The sequence below is a fragment of the Tachyglossus aculeatus genome, chromosome Y4 (assembly GCF_015852505.1).
Source record: "Tachyglossus aculeatus isolate mTacAcu1 chromosome Y4, mTacAcu1.pri, whole genome shotgun sequence".
NCBI classification, from domain to species: Eukaryota; Metazoa; Chordata; class Mammalia; order Monotremata; family Tachyglossidae; genus Tachyglossus; species Tachyglossus aculeatus.
This window is the reverse complement of record NC_052096.1, coordinates 13179374-13203097: the sequence shown is the minus strand read 5'-3', so window position 1 is coordinate 13203097 and position 23724 is coordinate 13179374. Positions and strand designations below refer to the sequence as shown.

General features: G+C 53.5%; 1 protein-coding gene across 1 annotated transcript in view; it reads left to right on the top strand.

Annotated features, from left to right (window-relative positions):
- Window positions 1-23724, top strand: part of ARHGEF2 (Rho/Rac guanine nucleotide exchange factor 2) — an 87735-nt gene that overhangs the window by 31819 nt on the left and 32192 nt on the right. The window contains exons 9-15 of the mRNA XM_038768505.1: window positions 6715-6859; window positions 17830-17897; window positions 21180-21243; window positions 21340-21469; window positions 21780-21889; window positions 22050-22196; window positions 22417-22667. Coding sequence (XP_038624433.1) covers window positions 6715-6859; window positions 17830-17897; window positions 21180-21243; window positions 21340-21469; window positions 21780-21889; window positions 22050-22196; window positions 22417-22667 — 915 coding nt within the window. The remainder of the gene's footprint in view (window positions 1-6714; window positions 6860-17829; window positions 17898-21179; window positions 21244-21339; window positions 21470-21779; window positions 21890-22049; window positions 22197-22416; window positions 22668-23724) is intronic.

Genomic DNA, 23724 nt, shown 5'->3' with positions numbered 1-23724 from the left:
GGTGATCAGTTTGTCCCATGGGGGGGCTCACAGTCTTAACCCCCGTTTTCCAGATGTGGTCACTGAGGCACAGAGACTTGCCCAAAGTCACCCAGCTGACGATTGGCAGAGCCGGGATTCGAACCCATGACCTCTGACCCCAAAGCCCGGGCTCTTGCCACTAAGCCACAGGGGCCGGGCCCGAGTCGGGGGGCCCAAGCTGGGGCTGGTGTCTGGGGTGGGGGGATCGATTCTAGACTGTGAGCCTGCTGTTACTATTACTTTAGTTTTTTTTTTTTTAATTTATTTTATTTGTACATGTTTATTCTATTTATTTTATTTTGTTAATATGTTTTGTTTTGTTCTCTGTCTCCCCCTTCTAGTCTGTGAGCCCACTGTTGGGTAGGGGCCGTCTCTAGATGTTGCCAACTTGTACTTCCCAAGCGCTTAGTCCAGTGCTCGGCACACAGTAAGCGCTCAATAAATACGATTGAATGAATGAATGAATGAATGTTGGGTAGGGACTGTCTCTGGATGTTGCCAACTTGGAATTCCCAAGCGCTTAGTCCAGTGCTCTGCACACAGTAAGCGCTCAATAAATACGATTGATGATGATGATATTGCAATTGTATTGTATTGCAATTGGAGAAGCAGCGTGGCTCAGTGGAAAGAGCCTGGGCTTTGGAGTCAGAGTCAGACTTTGGGGCTTTGGAGTCAGAGGTCATGGGTTCAAATCCCACCTCCACCAACTGTCAGCTGTGTGACTTTGGGCATGTCACTTAACTTCTCTGGGCCTCAGTTACCTCCTCTGTAAAATGGGGATTAAAACTGTGAGCCCCCGGGGGGACAACCTGATCACCTTTTAACCCCCCCAGTGCTTAGAACAGTGCTTTGCACATTCCCCCATCTTACCTCCTTCCCTTCCCCACAGCACATGTATATATGTTTGTACATATTTATTACTCTATTTATTTATTTATTTATTTATTTTACTTGTACATATCTATTCTATTTATTTTATTTTGTTAGCATGTTTGGTTTTGTTCTCTGTCTCCCCCTTTTAGACTGTGAGCCCGCTGTTGGGTAAGGGACTGTCTCTAGATGTTGCCAACTTGTACTTCCCAAGTGCTTAGTCCAGTGCTCTGCACATAGTAAGCGCTCAATAAATAAGATTGATGATGATGATGATGATAGTAAGTGCTTACTAAATGCCATTATTATTATTATTATTATTATTATTATTATTGCAGCCTGGGCCGGGCAAGAGGAAGCCCCTTCTGCCCGGCCCCGTCCGCTCCCCTCCCTCTGCCACCCCGGTGGAGCCGACCTTATTCATTCAGTCGTATTTATTGAGCGCTTACTGTGTGCAGAGCACTGGACTAAGCGCTTGGGGAGTCCAAGTTGGCAACATAGAGAGACGGGCCCTACCCAACAGCGGGCTCACGGTTGGCCGGGATGCCAGGGACCCGGGAGGTCGGGCACCTCCATTGTCTCCACACAAAAACCCCTCTGTTCGAGGTCCCAACGCCCTCAGACAGGTGTGGCCGGGGCCGAGGGTGGGCAAGGTGCCAGGACGCCCGGGTATGTAGCCGGAGGTGGCAGCGGGGCCAGTTGGGCCTCCCTCTTCCCCGGGGCCCATAATAATAATAATAATAATGGCATTTATTAAGCGCTTACTATGTGCCAAGCACTGTTCTAAGCGCTGGGGAGGTTACAAGGTGATCAGGTTGTCCCATGTGGGGCTCACAGTCTTAATGATGGCATTTATTAAGCACTTAGTATGTGCCAAGCACTGTTCTAAGCGCTGGGGAGGTTACAAGGTGATCAGGTTGTCCCATGTGGGGCTCACAGTCTTAATGATGGCATTTATTAAGCGCTTACTATGTGCCGAGCACTGTTCTAAGCGCTGGGGAGGTTACAAGGTGATCAGGTTGTCCCATGTGGGGCTCACAGTCTTAATGATAGCATTTATTAAGCACTTACTATGTGCCAAGCACTGCCCTAAGCGCTGGGGAGGTTACAAGGTGATCAGGTTGTCCCACAGGGGCTCACAGTCTTAATGATGGCATTTACTAAGCGCTTACTATGTGCCAAGCACTGTTCTAAGCGCTGGGGAGGTTACAAGGTGATCAGGTTGTCTCATGGGGGGCTCGCAGTCTTAATGATGGCATTTATTAAGCGCTTAGTATGTGCAAAGCACTGCTCTTAGCGCTGGGGAGGTTACAAGGTGATCAGGTTGTCCCATGCGGGGCTCACAGTCTTAATGATAGCATTTATTAAGCGCTTACTATGTGCCAAGCACTGTTCTAAGCGCTGGGGAGGTTACAAGGTGATCAGGTTGTCCCATGTGGGGCTCACAGTCTTAATGATGGCATTTATTAAGCGCTTACTATGTGCCAAGCACTGTTCTAAGCTCTGGGGAGGTTACAAGGTGATCAGGTTGTCCCATGTGGGGCTCACAGTCTTAATGATGGCATTTATTAAGCGCTTAGTATGTGCAAAGCACTGCTCTTAGCGCTGGGGAGGTTACAAGGTGATCAGGTTGTCCCATGCGGGGCTCACAGTCTTAATGATAGCATTTATTAAGTGCTTACTATGTGCCAAGCACTGTTCTAAGCTCTGGGGAGGTTACAAGGTGATCAGGTGGTCCCATGTGGGGCTCACAGTCTTAATGATAGCATTTATTAATGATAGCATTTATTAAGCGCTTACTATGTGCAAATCACTGTTCTAAGCGCTGGGGAGGTTACAAGGTGATCGGGTTGTCCCATGTGGGGCTCACAGTCAATCGATTAATCAATCAATCAACCGTATTTATTGAGCGCTTACTGTGTGCAGAGCACTGTACTAAGCGCTTGGGAAGTACAAGTTGGCAACACATAGAGACAGTCCCTACCCAACAGTGGGCTCACAGTCTAAAAGTCTTCATGACAGCATTTATTAAGCGCTTACTATGTGCAAAGCACTGTTCTAAGCGCTGGGGAGGTTACAAGGTGATGAGGTTGTCCCACTGGGGGCTCACAGTCTTAATCCCCATTTTCCAGATGAGGTAACTGAGGCCCAGAGAAGTGACGTGATTCGCCCAAAGTCACACAGCCGACAAGTGGCGGAGCCGGGATTTGAACCCATGACCTCTGACTCCAAAGCCCGGGCTCTTCCCACTGAGCCCCGCTGCTCCCACCCTTCAGTCTCTGCGTGTCTCTGAGGCCCCAGGCCACCATCGGTATCCCACTCCCAATCAATCAATCAATCAATCCATCAATCGTATTTATTGAGCGCTTACTGTGTGCAGAGCACTGTACTAAGCGCTTGGGAAGTCCAAGTTGGCAACATATAGAGACAGTCCCTACCCAACAGCGGGCTCACAGTCTAAAAGGGGGAGACAGAGAACGAAACCAAACATACTCACAAAATAAAATAAATAGAATAGATATGTACAAGTAATATAAATAAATAAATAGAGTAATAAATATGTACAATCCCAGAGCCCAGGGGATTCCGGGAGGCCGGAGGGGTCGCGGTGGGGGAGTTGAGGAGTCGGGAGCCTGGGCAGGAAAAAAGTAAGGAGAAGGACAGAGAGCTGGTCAGCTTCCGGGGTACGGAGGCTGGGGGCTGGCTGGGATGACCCTGTGAGCCCACTGATGGACATGTTGCCAACTTGGACTTCCCAAGCGCTTAGTCCAGTGCTCTGCGCACAGGGAGCGCTCAATAAATACGATTGAATGAATCGTCGAAGCAGCGTGGCTCAGTGGGGCCGAGCCCGGGCTTTGGAGTCAGAGGTCATGGGTTCGAATCCCGGCTCCGCCACATGTCTGCTGTGTGACCTTGGGCAAGTCACTTCACTTCTCTGAGCCTCAGTCCCCTCGTCTGTAAAATGGGGATTAAGACTGCGAGCCCCACGTGGGACAACCTGATCACCTTGTATCCCCCCCCAGCGCTTAGAACAGTGCTTTGCACATCATCATCATCATCGTCAATCGTATTTATTGAGCGCTTACTATGTGCAGAGCACTGGACCAAGCGCTTGGGAAGTACAAATTGGCAACATATAGAGACAGTCCCTACCCAACAGCGGGCTCACAGTCTAAAAGGGGGGAGACAGAGAACCAAACCAAGCATGCTAACAAAATAAAATGAATAGAATAGATAGGTACAAGTAAAATAAATAAATAAATAAATAGAGTAATTAATATGTACAAACATATATACATATATACAGGTATATATACCAAGTTGGCAACATATAGAGACAGTCCCTACCCAACAGTGGGCTCACAGTCTAAAAGGGGGAGACAGAGAACAAAACCAAACATACTAACAAAATACAATAAATAGAATAGATATGTACAAGTAAAATAGAGTAATAAATATGTACAAACATATATACATATATACAGGTGCTGTGGGGAAGGGAAGGAGGTAAGATGGGGGGGATGGAGAGGGGGACGAAGGAGAGAGGAAGGAAGGGGCTGAGTGTGGGAAGGCCTCCTGGAGGAGGTGAGCTCTCAGCAGGGCCTTGAAGGGAGGAAGATGGGCAGAGGGAGGGCATTTAGCGCTTAACCAATGCCATTATTATTATTGTTATTAATGACCAGGCCCGAGGAGGCGAGAGCGGCGATGCCCTCGCCGCCCACCCCGCCCGCGGCCGGCCCAGCTGTTCCCCGGGGTGTGCGCCCTCGGCCCGGTGCCCGGAGGGGCCTAACAATGGTGCCAAGCAGGGCCGGGATGGGGGGAGCGTGCGGAGGGCTGGGGGGCAGCGGGGGGACGGGACGGGACCGGCTGGCCGGGATGTGCTGCTGCTGCTGCTGGCACCGCCGCTGCCCACCGCTCCTCCTGGCAGAGGGGGTGAGCCCGTGGGGCACGAGGGGGCTCTGGGGTGGGCGTCCTCTCCCCTGAGTCCGGGAGCCCCGGATGAGGGGACGGCCCACTCTTCCCCGAGCCTAGGGACCCTCGGGGGGTCCTACAGAGTCCGGGGGCTGTGGGGGGCAAGCCACTTCCCACCCTGAGTTGTGGGGCCGGGGGACCGGTGACCTCTGTGTGAGCCTGAGGCCTGTGTGTGTGTGTGTTGGGGGGTGACCTCTCCTGAATCTGGGGGCTGTGGGGGTGTAGTAGGTGACCTTTCTGAGTCTGGGGGCCCTGGGGAGGAGGCAGATCATCATCATCATCATCGTCAATCGTATTTATTGAGCGCTTACTGTGTGCAGAGCACTGGACTAAGCGCTTGGGAAGTACAAATTGGCAACATCTAGAGACAGTCCCTACCCAACAGTGGGCTGTGGACCCCCCGTCTGGAGGACCTGAGTGTGGGGGGCGGTGGGAGGTGAGCTCTCCGAGTCTGGGGGGCTCCGGGGGAGCGGATGGAGGGTCCCTCCTGGGTCAGGGGACTGTGATGGGGGCTGGGTGACCTGAGTCTGGGGGCTGCGAAGGGGTGGGTGACCTCTCCTGAGTCTGGGGGCTTGGGCAGGTGACCTCTCCAAGTCTGGGGTCCCTCGGGGGGGGACGGAAAATGACCTCTACTCTGAGTCTGGGGGCTCTGGGGGTGACCTCCCCTGAATCAGAGGGCTGGGGACCCCGGAGACCCTGGGGTGGCGGGTGATCTCTTTTGAGTCTGGGGGTGTGGAGGACGGGGGTGGGTGACCTTTCACCCCAAGTGAGGGGGCTGCTGGTGGGTGGGGGGGTTCCCTGCATTGCTGACTCACACCCCGCCCGCCCGAACCTTCCTCTTTTTGGCAGCCCAAAAGGTCTTAACCTATCATGTGCCGGTTCATTCATTCATTCAGTCGTATTTATTGAGCGCCTACTGTGTGCAGAGCACTGTACTAAGCGCTTGACAGCTGTGCTGGTAGGTGGCACCCCCCCCGGTCCCCTCCAGGGTTCGGGGAAGACCCTGGGGGGTCAGGGTACCCATTTTGCCCATCCGCCCGGCCGAGGGTGGAGGCAGGACTCGTGGGGGGGGACTTCCCCCTTTTAGACTGTGAGCCCACCGTTGGGTAGGGACCGTCCCTATATGATGCCAACTTGGACTTCCCGAGCGCTTAGTACAGTGCTCCGCACACAGTAAGCGCTCAATAAATACGATTGATGGATGGATGGATGGATGGGACGTTGCAGGGTGACCGCAGGGGACACCGTTGGGTAGGGACCGCCTCTATATGTTGCCAACTTGGACTTCCCGAGCGCTTAGTACAGTGCTCCGCACACAGTAAGCGCTCAATAAGTACGATTGATGGATGGATGGATGGATGGATGGGACGTTGCAGGGTGACCGCAGGGGAATGGCTGTGCTGGACTGGAAGATGTCAGGGATGGGGACACGGGGTGGGGCTCGACGGCACCGGAGGAGGAATCCATCCCCCAGCCCCCCCGCAAACTCCAAGATGATGAGGGGGATCTCCCGCCCCCCTCGGCTGCCACGGCGACGCGGCGCTGACATCCCCGTTGCCATAGCTACGCCGGGAGCCGAGCCCCGGCGATTTGAAATAGCTGCGAGCTGGCTTCGATGCTGCCTCTGCCCCTCGCCCCCTCGTCCCCTCGCCCCCCGTCCGCACACCGCCCCGGGGGCGGGGGGCCGGGGGACCCCGGGGGTCGGGGCGAGATGAGCGGCCCGCGGAGGCCGGGGAGCCGGCGGGGCCAGGTGGGCCGGGGCCCCGGGCGGCGGGGGGCCGCTCCAAGGCGGGCGGCCGGCCTGACCGCCCCTCACGGCCCTCTCCCTTCCTTCCACCCCGCTGTGCGCAGAGTCGAGAGAAGGAGAGGGCGAAGGAGATGAAGGACGCCCGCTACACCAACGGGCACCTGTTCACCACCATCTCCGTGTCGGGGCTGACCATGTGCTACGCCTGCTCTAAGAGCATCACCGCCAAGGAGGCCCTCATCTGCCCCAGTGAGTCACCCGGGGCGGCGGGGGGCGGGTGGGGGGACGTCCGGGGTCGGGGGGGCACCGTCGCCGAGGAGGCCCTCGTCCGCCCCAGCGAATGACCCGGGAGCCAGCGGGCAAGGCCCGACCGGGGGGGCGACTCGGCCCCCGCGAGCCGTCCGGGGCGGCCGGTGCGGGGAGGCGGCCGGGGGCACCTCGGTCCCGGCTGCGGGCCGGGGTTGGCGGGCCGCATGGTGGGTGCCCGTCCCTCTCCCCGCCTTCCCGCTCACATCTGTCCCCGGAACAGCTGGCGCCAGGAGGCCGGTGGCCAGCTGTCCCTGTCCGTCCCGGAGCCGTGGGACCACAAGGCCGGGAAAAGGCCTTCCCAGAGTCCTCCAAGGGCCCCGACGCCCTCCTCGCCCCCCCAAAGCGGCAGCCCCCGGACGATCCGGGGGATCCTGAGCATCGGCCCCCCGTCCCAAACAACCTTCCGCCTCCGGATGGGGTCCGGCGGCTGCAGTTTGGGAAGGAGGGGGTGCGGGAGAGCCGGCCTGGGCCTCTCCCGGTTCCGGCAGGACAGACACCAGGATCACCCCCCCTCCTCCACCCTGCGGAGCTTCGGCTTCCCGGCAGCGGGAAGTGCTATTTTAGGAATAGGTGGGAGGTGGGTTCTCCAGGCAGAGCTGGTTATGGAGGGGCGAGGGGGAGGGCGGTGCTTGGCCCCTAGCCCACCCTCCGCCCCCGCCGGGGCCTTGCGTTAGTGGAAGTGGCCCGGACTGGACATTGTCTGGAGTTTTCCCACTTCCTGCGTTTGTTGGGCCGCGGCCGCCCCCGCTCCGGCCTCCTCCTCCTCCCCGGGCCCCGACCCGGCCGCAGCAGAAGCAGCGTGGCCCCGCAGATGGATCCCAGGCCCGGGAGCCTGGGCGTCGTGGGTTCCAATCCCGGCTCGGCGACTTGCCTGCTGTGTGACCTCGGGCTAGTCACTTGGCTTCTCTGGGCCTCCGTTCCCTCGTCTGTCAAATGGGATTAATAATAATCATCATCATCATCATCATCATCAATCGTATTTATTGAGCGCTTACTATGTGCAGAGCACTGTACTAAGCGCTTGGGAAGTACAAATTGGTAACATATAGAGACAGTCCCTACCCAACAGTGGGCTCACAGTCTAAAAGTCTAAATAATAACGATGGCATTTATTAAGCGCCTACGATGTGCAAAGCGCCGTTCTAAGCGCCAGGGAGGTTACAGGGGGATCAGGCTGTCCCACAGTCTTAACCCCCATTTTACAGATGAGGGAGCTGAGGCACAGAGAAGTCAAGTGACTTGCCCAAAGTCACACAGCTGACAATTGGTGGAGCCGGGATTTGAACCCATAATAATAATAATAATGGCATTTATTAAGCGCTTACTATGTGCAAAGCACCGTTCTAAGCGCTGGGGAGGTTACAAGGGGATCAGGTTGTCCCATGGGGGGCTCACAGTCTTAACCCCCGTTTTACAGATGAGGGAGCTGAGGCACAGAGAAGTCAAGTGACTTGCCCAAAGTCACACAGCTGACAGTTGGTGGAGCCGGGATTTGAACCCATAATAATAATGATGGCATTTATTAAGCGTTTACTATGTGCAAAGCACTGTTCTAAGCACTGGGGAGGTTACAAGGTGATCGGGTTGTCCCATGGTGGGCTCACAGTCTTCAACCCCCATTTTACAGATGAGGGAGCTGAGGCACAGAGAAGTGAAGTGACTTGCCCAAAGTCACCCAGCTGACAAGTGGCGGAGCCGGGATTTGAACCTATGACCTCTGACTCCAAAGCCCGGGCTCTTTCCACTGAGCCACGCTGCTTCGCCTAAGGACTACGAGCCCGATGTGGGAGAGGGAACGTGTCCAACCTGATTTATTTGTATTCTCCCTCCACCTCAGTGCTTAGTACAGTGCCCGGCACGTAGTAAGCTCTTAACAGATAGCCCAGCCCCGGCCCTAGCGCCAGCCCCGGGCCCGGCCCCGTCCCCGGGCTTGGGAGTCCAGAGTTCCTGGGGACACGGGACGGTCTGCTCTCTGTGTCCTCAAACTGGAGGGCAGCGTCCGTTCCCCGGGCCAAATAATAATATAATCATAATTTTAAAAAATGTAGTTGTCAAGCCCTTACTATGCACTGTAAATGCGTGCTTACAGAAACCCAGTACTCATTCATTCATTCAATCGTATTTATTGAGTGCTTACTGTGTGCAGAGCGCTGGACTAAGCGCTTGGGAAGTCCAAGTTGGCAACATATAGAGGCGGTCCCTATTCATTCATTCATTCAATCGTATTTATTGAGCGCTTACTGTGTGCAGAGCGCTGGACTAAGCGCTTGGGAAGTCCAAGTCGGCAACATAGAGAGGCGGTCCATATTCATTCATTCATTCAATCGTATTTATTGAGCGCTTACTGTGTGCAGAGCACTGGACTAAGCGCTTGGGAAGTCCAAGTTGGCAACATATAGCGATGGTCCCTACTCATTCATTCATTCAATCATATTTATTGAGCGCTTACTGTGTGCAGAGCGCTGGACTAAGCGCTTGGGAAGTCCAAGTTGGCAACATATAGCGACGGTCCCTACTCATTCATTCATTCAGTCGTTTTTATTGAGCGCTTACTGTGTGCAGAGCGCTGGACTAAGCGCTTGGGAAGTCCAAGTTGGCAACATATAGCGACAGTCCCTATTCATTCATTCATTCATTCAATCATATTTATTGAGCGCTTACTGTGTGCAGAGTGCTGGACTAAGCGCTTGGGAAGTCCAAGTTGGCAACATATAGAGGCAGTCCCTATTCATTCATTCATTCAATCCTATTTATTGAGCGCTTACTGTGTGCAGAGCGCTGGACTAAGCACTTGGGAAGTCCAAGGTGGCAACATATAGCGACGTTCCCTACTCATTCATTCATTCAATCGTATTTATTGAGCGCTTACTGTGTGCAGAGCGCTGGACTAAGCACTTGGGAAGTCCAAGTTGGCAACATATAGAGGCGGTCCCTATTCATTCATTCATTCATCATCATCATCATCATCAATCGTATTTATTGAGCGCTTACTATGTGCAGAGCACTGTACTAAGCGCTTGGGAAGTCCAAGTTGGCGACATATAGAGACGGTCCCTACCCAACAGCGGGCTCACAGTCTAGAAAAGTCTACACAGTCTACTCAGCTCGGGGGTAGATGCAAGGTCATCAGGTCTTCAGACTCGATCTCCGGAATAATAATAATAATAATAGCATTTATTAAGCACTTACTATGTGCAGAGCACTGTTCTAAGCGCTGGGGAATTTACAAGGTGATCAGGTTGTCCCGTGTGGGGCTCACAGTCCTCAGATGAGGCCCAGAGAAGCGAAGTGACTTGCCCAAAGTCACCCAGCTGATGAGGGGTGGAGCCGGGATTTGAACCCATGACCGCCGACTCCAAAGCCCGGGTTCTTTCCACCGAGCCACGCTGCTTCTCTAATGATAACGGGGGTATTTGTTAAGCGCTTACTATGTGCCGAGCCCTGTTCTAAGCGCCGAGCACCGTTCGGGGACCGGGTATTGAGTCCTCATCTGCAGAATGAGGCCCAGAGAGGGGAAGCGACTCGCCCGGGGTCACACAGCAGGCAAGCGGAGCCGGGATTAGAACCCGGGCCCTCCGGCTCCCAGGGCTGTGGGCTATCTACTAGACCACACTGCTTCTCCTGTGCCCCTTCTCCCGCCCCCACCCCGCCATCCGTTACTCAACCCGGTCCGGAAACTCCGGCCGCGGAGCACTTCCTCCCACCCCGCCTCCGTGCTGGGACGGGGGCCACCGTCGTGGGGGGTGGCGGGAGGGCCCGTCCGGTGGGCCCCTCTCTTTTGGGAGCTTGGGGGTCCTCGGAATGGGGGGGGGGGGGGTGCGTGTCTGTGTGCAAGTGTGGATCTGTGTGTGACTGGAATTTGTGGCGGTGTCTTCGTGGGGGACTTGGGCCCTTGCGTCTGGGGATGGGACTGGGCTTGTGTGTGTGGCTGTGGATTTTTGTTGGTGGGTGGGTTTCTATTTGTATGACTGGATGTGTATGTGTGTGTGTGTGTGTCATGTGTGTTCCTGGACTTGTGTGTCCGTGTGCAAGTGTGGATCTGCATGTGACTGGAATTTGTGTTGGTGTTTTCATGGGGGACTTGGGCCCTTGCGTCTGTGGATGGGACTGGGCTTGGGTGTGTGGCTGTGGACTTTTGTTGGTGGGTGGGTGGGTTTCTATTTGTGTGACTGGATGTGTGTGTGTGTCTTATGTGTGTTCCTGGGCTTGTGTGTGTGTGTGTGTATGTGTGAGTGTGGATCTGCATGTGACTGGAATTTGTGGCGGTGTCTTCATGGGGGACTTGGGCCCTTGCGTCTGTGGATGGGACTGGGCTTGTGTGTGTGGCTGTGGACTTTTGTTGGTGGGTTTCTATTTGTGTGACTGGATGTGTGTGTGTGTGTTTTATGTGTGTTCCTGGGCTTGTGTGTGTGTGTGTGTGTGTGTGCAAGTGTGGATCTGCATGTGACTGGAATCTGTGGCGGTGTCTTCGTGGGGGACTTGGGCCCTTGCGTCTGGGGATGGGACTGGGCTTGTGTGTGTGTCTGTGTGGCTGTGGACTTTTGTGGGTGGGTGGGTGGGTTTCTATTTGTGTGACTGGATGTGTGTGTGTGTGTGTGTTATGTGTGTTCCTGGGCTTGTGTGTGTGTGTGTGTGTGTGCAAGTGTGGATCTGCATGTGACTGGAATTTGTGGCGGTGTCTTTGTGGGGGACTTGGGCCCTTGCGTCTGTGGATGGGACTGGGCTTGTGTGTGTGGCTGTGGACTTTTGTTGGTGGGTGGGTGGGTTTCTAGTTGTGTGACTGGATGTGTGTGTGTGTGTGTGTGTGTGTGTGTTATGTGTGTTCCTGGGCTTGTGTGTGTGTGTGTGTGTAAGTGTGGATCTGTGTGTGACTGGAATTTGTGGCGGTGTCTTCATGGGGGACTTGGGCCCTTGCGTCTGTGGATGGGACTGGGCTTGTGTGTGTGGCTGTGGACTTTTGTTGGTGGGTTTCTATTTGTGTGACTGGATGTGTGTGTGTGTGTTTTATGTGTGTTCCTGGGCTTGTGTGTGTGTGTGTGTGCAAGTGTGGATCTGCATGTGACTGGAATCTGTGGCGGTGTCTTCGTGGGGGACTTGGGCCCTTGCGTCTGGGGATGGGACTGGGCTTGTGTGTGTGTCTGTGTGGCTGTGGACTTTTGTGGGTGGGTGGGTGGGTTTCTATTTGTGTGACTGGATGTGTGTGTGTGTGTGTGTTATGTGTGTTCCTGGGCTTGTGTGTGTGTGTGTGTGTGTGTGCAAGTGTGGATCTGCATGTGACTGGAATTTGTGGCGGTGTCTCTGTGGGGGACTTGGGCCCTTGCGTCTGTGGATGGGACTGGGCTTGTGTGTGTGGCTGTGGACTTTTGTTGGTGGGTGGGTGGGTTTCTATTTGTGTGACTGGATGTGTGTGTGTGTGTGTGTTATGTGTGTTCCTGGGCTTGTGTGTGTGTGTGTGTGTGTAAGTGTGGATCTGCGTGTGACTGGAATTTGTGTTGGTGTTTTCCTGGGGGACCTGGGCCCTTGCATCTGTGAATGGGACTGGGCTTGTGTGTGTGTGGCTGTGTGGCTGTGGACTTTTGTTGGTGGGTTTCTATTTGTGTGACTGGATGTGTGTGTGTGTGTGTGTGTTATGTGTGTTCCTGGGCTTGTGTGTGTGTGTGTGTGTGTAAGTGTGGATCTGTGTGTGACTGGAATTTGTGTTGGTGTTTTCCTGGGGGACCTGGGCTCCTGTGTCTGTGGATGGGACTGGGCTTGTGTGTGTGTGTCTGTGTGGCTGTGGACTTTTGTTGGTGGGTGGGTGGGTGGGTTTCTATTTGTGGGACTGGATGTGTGTGTGTGTGTGTGTGTGTGTGTGTGTGTGTGTGCAAGTGTGGATCTGCGTGTGACTGGAATTTGTGTTGGTGTTTTCCTGGGGGACTTTGGGCTCCTGTGTCTGTGGATGAGACTGGGCTTGTGTGTGTGGCTGTGGACTTTTGTTGGTGGGTGGGTGGGTTTCTATTTGTGTGACTGGATGTGTGAGTGTGTGTGTTATGTGTGTTCCTGGGCTTGTGTGTGTGTGTGCAAGTGTGGATCTGCATGTGACTGGAATTTGTGTTGGTGTTTTCCTGGGGGACTTGGGCTCCTGTGTCTGTGGATGGGACTGGGCTTGTGTGTGTCTGTGTGGCTGTGGACTTTTGTTGGTGGGTGGGTGGGTGGGTTTCTATTTGTGGGACTGGATGTGTGTGTGTGTGTGTGTGTGTGTTTTTTATGTGTGTTCCTGGGCTTGTGTGTGTGTGTGTGTGCGCAAGTGTGGATCTGCATGTGACTGGAATTTGTGTTGTTTTTTTTGTGGGGGACTTGGGCTTGTGTGTCTGTGGATGGGACTGGGCTTGTGCGTGTATCTGTGTGGCTGTGGACTTCGGTTGGTGTGTTTCTATCTGTGTGACTGGATGTGTGTGAGTGTGTTTTATGTGTGTTCCTGGGCTTGTGTGTGTGTGTGTGTGTGTGTGTGTGTGTGTGTGTGTGTGTGCAAGTGTGGATCTGCGTGTAACTGGAATTTGTGTTGCTGTTTTTGTGGGGGACTTGTTGCGTCTGGGGATGGGACTGGGCTTGTGTGTGTGGCTGTGGACTTTTGTCGGTGGGTGGGTGGGTTTCTATTTGTGTGACTGGATGTGTGTGTGTGTTTTATGTGTGTTCCTGGGTGTGTTTGTGTGTGTGTTTGTGTGTATCTAGATGGGAGATACTCTAACCGTCAGCTTCTTAATAATAGTAATAATAATAATAATGATAATGGTATTTGTTAAGCACTTACTATGTGCCAAGCACTGTTCCAAACACTGGGGGATCGATCCAAGGTGATCAGGTTGTCCCAAGTGGAGCTCCCAGTCTTCATCCCCATTTTATAGATGAGGTCACTGAGGCACAGAGAAGTCAAGTGACCCGCTCAAGGTCACACAGCAGACAATAATAAAAATAATGGCTTTTATTAAGCATAAATGGCATTTATTAATACGTATTATTATTATTTATTGCTATGTGCCAAGCACTGTTCCAAGCGCCGGGGAAGTTACAAAGTTATCGGGTTGTCCCCCGGGGGACCTGCTCAAGTGACCTGCTCAAGGTCACACAGCAGACAATAATAATAATAATAGCATTTATTAAGCAATAATTAAGCATTTATTAAGCATAAATGGAATTTATTAATAAGTATTATTATTATTTATTGCTATGTGCCAAGCACTGTTCTAAGCACTGGGGAAGTTACAAAGTGATCAGGTGGTCCCCCGGGGGGCCTGCTCAAGTGACCTGCTCAAGGTCACAGAGCAGACAATAATAATAATAATGGCATTTATTAAGCAATAATTAAGCATTTATTAAGCATAAATGGCATTTATTGATAAGTATTATTATTATTTATTGCTATGTGCCAAGCACTGTTCTAAGCGCCGGGGAAGTTACAAAGTGATCAGGTGGTCCCCCGGGGGGCCTGCTCAAGTGACCTGCTCAAGGTCACACAGCAGACAATAATAATAATAATGGCATTTATTAAGCAATAATTAAGCATTTATTAAGCATAAATGGCATTTATTAGTAAGTATTATTATTATTTATTGCCATGTGCCAAGCACTGTTCTAAGCTCCGGGGAAGTTACAAAGTGATCAGGTTGTCCCCCGGGGGGCCTGCTCAAGTGACCTGCTCAAGGTCACACAGCAGACAATAATAATAATAATAGCATTTATTAAGCAATAATTAAGCATTTATTAAGCATAAATGGCATTTATTAATAAATATTATTATTATTTATTACTATGTGCCAAGCACTGTTCTAAGCGCCGGGGAAGTTACAAAGTGATCAGGCGGTCCCCCCGGGGGGCTCCCAGCCTTCACCCCCATTTTCCAGATGAGGTCACTGAGGCCCAGAGAAGTGAAGCGACTTGCCCGAAGTCACACAGCTGACAAGCGGCGGAGCCGGGATTTGTGAATATGTTTTGTTTTGTCGCCCGTCTCCCCCTTCCAGACTGTGAGCCCGCTGTCGCGTAGGGACTGTCTCTATATGTCGCCAATTTGGACTTCCCAAGCGCTTAGTACAGTGCTCTGCACACAGTAAGCGCTCAATAAATACGATTGAATGAATGAATGAATCAATCACTCGTATTTATTGAGCGCTTACTGTGTGCAGAGCATCGGAGCCGGGATTAGGGGCCGCTTGGGGAAGCAGTGGAAAGAGCCCGGGCTTTGGAGTCACAGGTCATGGGTTCAAATCCCGGCTCCGCCACTTAGCTGGGTGACTTTGGGCAAGTCGCTTCCCTTCTCTGGGCCTCAGTTCCCTCATCTGCAAAATGGGGATGAAGACTGCGAGCCCCCCGTGGGACAGCCTGATCACCTTGTAAACTATCCAGCGCTTGGAACAGTGCTTTGCACATAGTAAGCGCTTCATAAATGCCACCATCATCATCATCTGGGCCTCAGTTCCCTTGTCTGCAGAATGGGGATGAAGACTGTGAGCCCCCCGTGGGACAGCCTGATCACCTTGTAAACTCCCCAGCGCTTCGAACGGTGCTTTGTACATAGTAAGCGCTTAATCATCATCATCATCAATCATATTTATTGAGCGCTTACTATGTGCAGAGCACTGTACTAAGCGCTTGGGAAGTACAAATTGGCAACATATAGAGACAGTCCCTACCCAACAGTGGGCTCACAGTCTAAAAGGGGCTTAATAAATGCCATTATTATTATTATTATTATTATTATTATTATTATTATTATTATTATTATTATTATTAGAACCCACGGCCTCCGACCCCCGAGCGCTCACCACTAGGCCAGGCTGCCTCGTTCTGCGCGGGGAACTCGTCTGCTGATTCTTTTGGATCGTCCTCCCCCGAGGACTTAGGACGGTGCTCCGCACATAGTGAGCGCTCAATAAATGGGTAGGGGCTATGTGTTGCCGACTTGCTCTTCCCAAGCGCTTAGTACAGTGCTCCATAAATACGATTGAATGAATGAACGAATGAATGAATAGCAGTGATTGATCGATTGTGACTGTAGGAGTGGACTTTTAGGTGTGTATGTGACTGTGGGCTTGTGTGTGTGTGTGTGTCTGCTGTGGGTAGGGACCGTCTCTATGTGTTGCCAACTTGGACTTCCCAAGCGCTTAGTACAGTGCTCTGCACATAGTAAGCGCTCAATAAATACGATTGATTGATTGATTGACTTCCCAAGCGCTCAGTACAGTGCCCTGCACGCAGGAAGCGCTCAATAAAGACGGTTGAATGAATCAATCAATCGTATTAATGTGCCGAGCACTGGACTAAGCGCCTTCACAGAGTGCTCAGGTTGTCCCACGGGGGGCTCACAGTCTTAATCCCCATTTTCCGGATGGGGCCACTGAGGCCCAGAGAAGTGAAGTGACTCGCCCGAGGTCACACGGCTGACAACTGACTAGAGAAGCGGCCTGGCTCAGTGGAATGAGCCCGGGCTTTGGAGTCAGGGGTCATGGGTTCGAATCCCGGCTCCACTAATTGTCGGCTGTGTGACCTTGGGCATGTCACTTAACTTCTCTGGGCCTCAGTGACCTCATCTGGAAAATGGGGATGAAGACTGTGAGGCCCACGGGGGCAACCTGATCGCCTTGTAACCTCCCCAGCGCTTAGAACAGTGCTTTGCACATAGTAAGCGCTTAATAAACGCCATTATTATTATTATTATTATTAACTTGTACAAATCTATTCTATTTATTTTATTTTGTTAGTATGTTTGGTTCTGTCCTCTGTCTCCCCCTTTTAGACTGTGAGCCCACTGTTGGGTAGGGACTGTCTCTAGATGTTGCCAACTTGGACTTCCCAAGCGCTTAGTCCAGTGCTCTGCACACAGTAAGCGCTCAATAAATACGATTGATTGATTTATTATTATTATTATTAACTTGTACATATCTATTCTATTTATTTTATTTTGTTAGTATGTTTGGTTTTGTTCTCTGTCTCCCCCTTTTAGACTGTGAGCCCAGTGTTGGGTAGGGACTGTATATGTTGCCAACTTGGACTTCCCAAGCGCTTAGTCCAGTGCTCTGCGCACAGTAAGCGCTCAGTAAATATGATTGGTTGATTGATTGGTTATTATTATTATTAACTTGTACATATCTATTCTATTTATTTTATTTTGTTAGTATGTTTGGTTCTGTCTTCTGTCTCCCCCTTTTAGACTGTGAGCCCAATGTTGGGTAGGGACTGTATATGTTGCCAACTTGGACTTCCCAAGCGCTTAGTCCAGTGCTCTGCGCACAGTAAGCGCTCAGTAAATATGATTGATTGATTGATTGATTATTATTATTATTAACTTGTACATATCTATTCTATTTATTTTATTTTGTTAGTATGTTTGGTTCTGTCCTCTGTCTCCCCCTTCTAGACTGTGAGCCCGCTGTTGGGTAGGGACCGTCTCTAGATGTTGCCAACTTGTCCTTCCCAAGCGCTTAGTCCAGTGCCCTGCACCCGGTAAGCGCTCAATCAATACGATTGATTGATTGATTAACTGGCGGAGCCGGGATTTGAACCCATGACCTCTGACGCCAATCAGTCGATCAATCCAGCAATCGATCGTATTTATCGAGCGCCCACTGTGTGCAGAGCACTGGACTCTTTCCACCGAGCCACGCTGCTTCTCGGATGAATGAATGAATGAATCAATCGTCTTTATTGAGCGCTTACTGTGTGCAGAGCACTGGACTAAGCGCTTGGGAAGTCCAAGTTGGCAACATCGAGAGACGGTCCCTACCCGACAGTGGGCTCACAGTCTAAAATCAATCAATCAATCAATCAATCGTATTTAAAAGGAATGGATGAATGTGGCCCTGTGTCCCTGTCCTCGTCCTCCCTCTCACAGTCTCTTTTTTCCATCCCCGCCGCCGCCGCCGCCGCCTGCGCCGCAGCCTGCAATGTGACAATTCACAATCGCTGTAAGGATGTATTAGCCAACTGCACCAAGGTCAAACAGAAGGTGAGGGGTCAAAGGGGCGTCGGATGGGGGGGGTCCCAGGGGTCCCAGACAATCGCGGGGGGCTGGGGGGCTCAGGTGGCGAAGGGGGACCACCCCTTCCCGAGCCTGGGAATCTCCATCCCCAGCCTCTCACCCCCTGCCTCCTCCTCCTCCTCCTCATCATCAATCGTATTTATTGAGCGCTTACTATGTGCAGAGCACTGGACTAAGCGCTTGGGAAGTACAAATTGGCAACATATAGAGACAGTCCCTACCCAACAGCGGGCTCACAGTCTAAAAGGGGGAGACAGAGAACAAAACCAAACATACTCACAAAATAAATAGAATAGATAGGTACAAGTAAAATAAATAAATAGGGTAATAAATATGTAGAGCCATATATACATATATACAGGTGCTACAGGTGCCTCCCAATCATCATCATCATCATCATCATAATGGCATTTATTACTCTATTTAGTACAGTGCTAAGCACTTAGTCCAGTGCCCTGCACCCAGTAAGCGCTCAATAAATACGATTGATTGATTATTTATTTTATTTGTACGTATTTATTCTATGGTTTTGGTCTCTGTCTCCCCCTTTTAGACTGTGAGCCCACTGTTGGGTAGGGACCGTCTCTAGATGTTGCCCACTTGGACTTCCCAAGCGCTTAGTCCAGTGCTCTGCACACAGTAAGCGCTCAATAAATACAATTGATGATGATGATTTATTTTATTTCGTTAATCTGTTTGGTTTTGTTCTCCGTCTCCCCCCTTCTAGACTGTGAGCCCGCTGTTGGGGATTGAGACCGGGAGCCCCACATGGGACAGGGGCTGTGTCCCACCCTATTACCTTCATCATCAATCGTATTTATTGAGCGCTTACTGTGTGCAGAGCACTGGACTAAGCGCTTGGGAAGTCCAAGTTGGCAACATAGAGAGACGGTCATCATCATCATCATCATTAATCGCATTTATTGAGCGCTTACTGTGTGCAGAGCACTGGACTAAGCGCTTGGGAAGTCCAAGTTGGCAACATCGAGAGACGGTCCCTACCCAACAGTGGGCTCACTGTCTAAAAGGGGGACACGGACAACAAAACCAAACATACTCACAAAATAAAATAAATAAAATAGATATGTACAAGTAAAATACATTAATAAATAAATAAATAGAGTAACAAATATGTACAAACATATATACAGGTGCAGTGGGGAAGGGAAGGAGGTAAGATGGGGGTGATGGAGAGGGGGACGAGGGGGAGATTACCTTGTATCTACCCTGGTGCTTAGACCACTGCTTGGCACATAATAATACTAATAATTAAGCGCTTACTATGTGCAAAGCACTGGTCTAAGCGCTGGGGAGGTTCCAAGGCGATCAGGTTGTCCCACGGGGTGGGCTCCCAGTCTTCATCCCCATTTTCCAGATGAGGGAACTGAGGCCCAGAGAAGTGAAGCGACTTGCCCAAAGTCACCCAGCTGACAATTGGCGGAGCCGGGATTTGAACCCATGACCTCTGACTCCAAAGTCCGGGCTCTTCCCATTGAGCCACGCTGCTTCTCCACAGTAATAATAAGCGCTTCACAAGTACCATTATTATTCATTCATTCATTCATTCAGTGGTATTTATTGAGCACTTACTGTGTGCAGAGCACTGTACTAAGCGCTTGGGAAGTACAAGTTGGCGGTCCCTACCCAACAACGGGCTCACAGTCTAAAAGGGGGAGACAAACAATTCATCATCAATTGTATTTATTGAGCGCTTACTGTGTGCAGAGCACTGTACTAAGCGCTTGGGAAGTACAAGTTGGCAACATATAGAGACGGTCCCTACCCAACAGTGGGCTCACAGTCTAAAATTATGGAGAAGCAGCGAGGCACAGTGGAAAGAGCCCGGGCTTTGGAGTCAGAGGTCATGGGTTCCAATGCCGGCTCTGCCACTTATCAGCTGGGTGACTTTGGGCAAGTCGCTTCACTTCTCTGGGCCTCAGTTCCCTCATCTGGAAAATGGGGATGAAGACTGGGAGCCCCCCCGTGGGACAACCTGATCACCTTGTTAATAATAATAATAATAATAATAATAATGTTGGTATTTGTTAAGCACTTACTATGTGCAAAGCACCGTTCTAAGCGCTGGCTCCCAGTCTTCATCCCCATTTTACAGATGAGGGAACTGAGGCGCAGAGAAGTGAAGTGACTTGCCCAAGGCCACACAGCAGCCATGGGGGGGGGGGCGGGATTTGAACCCATGACCCAAGCCCTCGCCCTTTCCACCGAGCCCCGCTGCTTCTCTTAACCTCCCCAGCGCTTATTTATCTTACTTGTACATATCCTGTACATAAGCGCTTAGTCCAGTGCTCTGCACACAGTAAGCGCTCAATAAATACGATTCATTGATATCTATTCTATTGATTTTATTTTGTTAATATGTTTGGTTTTGTTCTCCATCTCCCCCTTCTAGCCTGTGAGCCCACCGTTGGGTAGGGACCGGCTCTAGATGTTGCCATCTTGGACCTCACAAGCGCTTAGTCCAGTGCTCTGCACACAGTCAGCGCTCAATAAATACGATTGATTGATTGATTGATATCTATTCTATTGATTTTATTTTGTGAATATGTTTGGTTTTGTTCTCCATCTCCCCCTTCTAGCCTGTGAGCCCGCCGTTGGGTAGGGACCGCCTCTAGATGTGGCCAACCTGGACCTCCCAAGCGCTTAGTCCAGCACTCTGCACACAGTCAGCGCTCAATAAATACGATTGATTGATGAGAACAGTGCTTGGCATCATCATCATCATCATCAACCGTATTTATTGAGCGCTTACTGTGTGCAGAGCGCTGGACTAAGCGCTTGGGAAGTCCAAGTTGGCAACACATAGAGACGGTCCCTACCCAACAGTGGGCTCACAGTCTAAAAGTGGGGGGGGACATAGTAAGCGCTTAATAGATGCTATCGTGATTATCGTGATATGTATACATATATATACATATATGTCTATATGTTTGTACATATTTATTACTCTATTTTACTTGTACATATCTATTCTATTGATTTTATTTTGTTAGTATGTTTGGTTTTGTTCTCCGTCTCCCCCTTTTAGACTGTGAGCCCGCTGTTGGGTAGGGGCCGTCTCTAGATGTTGCCAATTTGTACTTCCCAAGCGCTTAGTCCAGTGCTCTGCACATAGTAAGCGCTCAATAAATACGATTGATGATGATGTCACGGCCTCCTGCGCCCTCGCCGGGCCCCCCGGACCGGCCCGTGCCACCCTCACCCCTTGGCCCGCCGTCTGTCTCCCCGCAGCAGCAGAAGGCGGCCCTCCTCAAAAACAGCAGCGCCCTGCAGTCCGTGGCCCTGCGCAGCAAAGGTGGGTGAGGCCCCCGAGGGCCGGGGGGGCGGCCGGGCCGTTCCCGACGGTCCGATCCGTCCGTCCGTCCGTCCTCACCGTCCGTCTTCCCGGCAGGCTGCACCCGGGAACGCCCCAGCTCGGCCATCTACCCCTCCGACAGCTTCCGCCAGTCCCTGCTGGGCTCGCGGCGCGGACGCTCCGCGCTCTCGCTGTCCAAGAGCGTGTCCACCACCAACATCGCCGGGTCAGGCCCCCCCACCCCGGCGGCGGCGGCGGCGGGGAATTCGCTCATTCCTTTAGTCCTACTTACTGAGCGCTCACTGGGTGCAGGGCACTGGACTGGGCGCCTGGGAGGTCCCTACCCAACAGCGGGCTCACGGTCTAGAGGGGAAGCGGTGCCCGTCCCCGCTTCTGGCCACGTGGCCCGGCACGTCCTCCCGACGCCGTCCCTTCCCCAGCCCCGTCCCGCCCTCGAACTCCCCACCGGCCCCAGCCGCGCCGCCCCCGCCCCCGGGCGCGCTGACCGCCCCCCACCCCCGGCCCCTGGGTCACAGGCAACTCCACGACGAATCCCCCCTGGGCCTGCGCCGCATCCTGTCCCAGTCCACCGACTCGCTCAACGTGCGAAACCGCACCCTGTCCGTGGAGTCCCTCATCGACGAAGGTGAGGCCGAGGGGACGGGGAGGGCTACTGGTTGAGCGCCCACCGCGTGCCGGGCGCCGGACTTGAACGCTCGGACGGGACGGGGCAGCGGGGGCCGGGGGGCTTCCGTCCCGGCCGGGGCCCCCCCGAGCGGGTGACCCCCCGCCGCGTCCCCCGGCAGGCCCCGAGGTGCTGTGCAACGAGCTGATGGGCGAATTCGAGGCCGACGAGAAGGACTTCGAATCCGACTCGTGGAGCCTGGCCGTGGACGGCTGCTTCCTGCAGCAGCAGAAGAAGGAGGTCATGAAGCGGCAGGACGTCATCTACGGTGAGCCCCGCGGCCCCCCGGCCTTGTCCGCGGAGTCCCCCATCGGCGAAGGTGAGGCCGCTCGTCCGGTCATCCGTCCCGTCCTAGTCACGGAGCGCCGGACTTGAACGCTCGGACGGGACGGGGCCGCGGTGGTGAGGCCTAGCGGGGGCCGGGGGCTTCCGTCCTGGCGGTGCCGGTGACCACCCCCCCCCCCCGGCCTCCTCCGCCGCCCGCACAGAGCTGATCCAGACGGAGCTCCACCACGTGCGGACGCTGCGGATCATGGCGCGGCTCTTCCGGAAGGGACTGCTGGAGGAGGTGCAGCTGGAGCCGGCCGTGGTCCAGGGGCTCTTCCCCTGCGTGGACGAGCTCGGCGACATCCACACCCGCTTCCTCGCCCGCCTGCTGGAGCGCCGCCGCCAGGCCCTCAGCCCCGGCAGCACCTGCAACTTTGTCATCACCCGCCTGGGAGACCTGCTGGTCGGCCAGGTGCGGGCACGCGACGGGGCGGGAGGCCCGACGGGAAGACCTCACCGTGGCGGGAAGGCCTCACCGGGATGGGAAGGCCTCACCGGGATGAGAAGGCCCCACCGGATGGGAAGGCTTCCCACCGCGGTGAGGCCTTCCCTCCCCGGTGAGGCCTTCCCGCCGCGGTGAGGCCTTCCCATCCCAGCGAGGTCTCACCGGGGCAGGAAGGCCTCACCGCGGCGGGAAGGCCTCACTGGGACGGGAAGGCCTCACCAGGGCGGGAAGGCCTCACCGGGACGTGAAGGCCTCACCAGGGCGGGAAGACCTCACCAGGACGGGAAGGCCTCAGTGGAGTGGGAAGGCCTCACCGCGGCGGGAAGGCCTCACCGGGATGGGAAGGCCTCACCGGGATGGGAAGGCCTCACTGCGGCGGGAAGGCCTCACCGGGACGGGAAGGCCTCACCGGGATGGGAAGGCCTCACTGGAGTGGGAAGGCCTCACCGCGGCGGGAAGGCCTCACCGGGATGGGAAGGCCTCACTGGAGTGGGAAGGCCTCACCGCGGCGGGAAGGCCTCACCGCGGTGGGAAGACCCGACGGGGCAGGAAGGCCTCACCGGGATGGGAAGGCCTCACCACGGCGGGAAGGCCTCACCGGGACGGGAAGGCCTCACCGCGGTGGGAAGGCCTCACCGGGGTGGGAAGGCCTCACCAGGATGGGAAGGCCTCACCGAAGCGGGAAGGCCTCACCGGAGCGGGAAGGCCTCATCGCGGCGGGAAGGCCTCACCGCGGCAGGAAGGCCTCACCGGGACGGGAAGGCCCCCACCGTGGCGGGAAGGCCTCACCGGGATGGGAAGGCCTCACCGGGATGGGAAGGCCTCACCGGGATGGGAAGGCCTCACCGCGGCGGGAAGGGCCCCACCGGGCCGAGCCCCGCGGGCAGGACCGACGGAGCCGCGGCGCAAGGGAAACGGGGCGGTCCATGGGAGGTTGACGGGGTATAGTCATCATAATAATGATGGCGTTATTATATTATATATACATGTATATTATATTATCAATGATGGCGTCAATAACAAT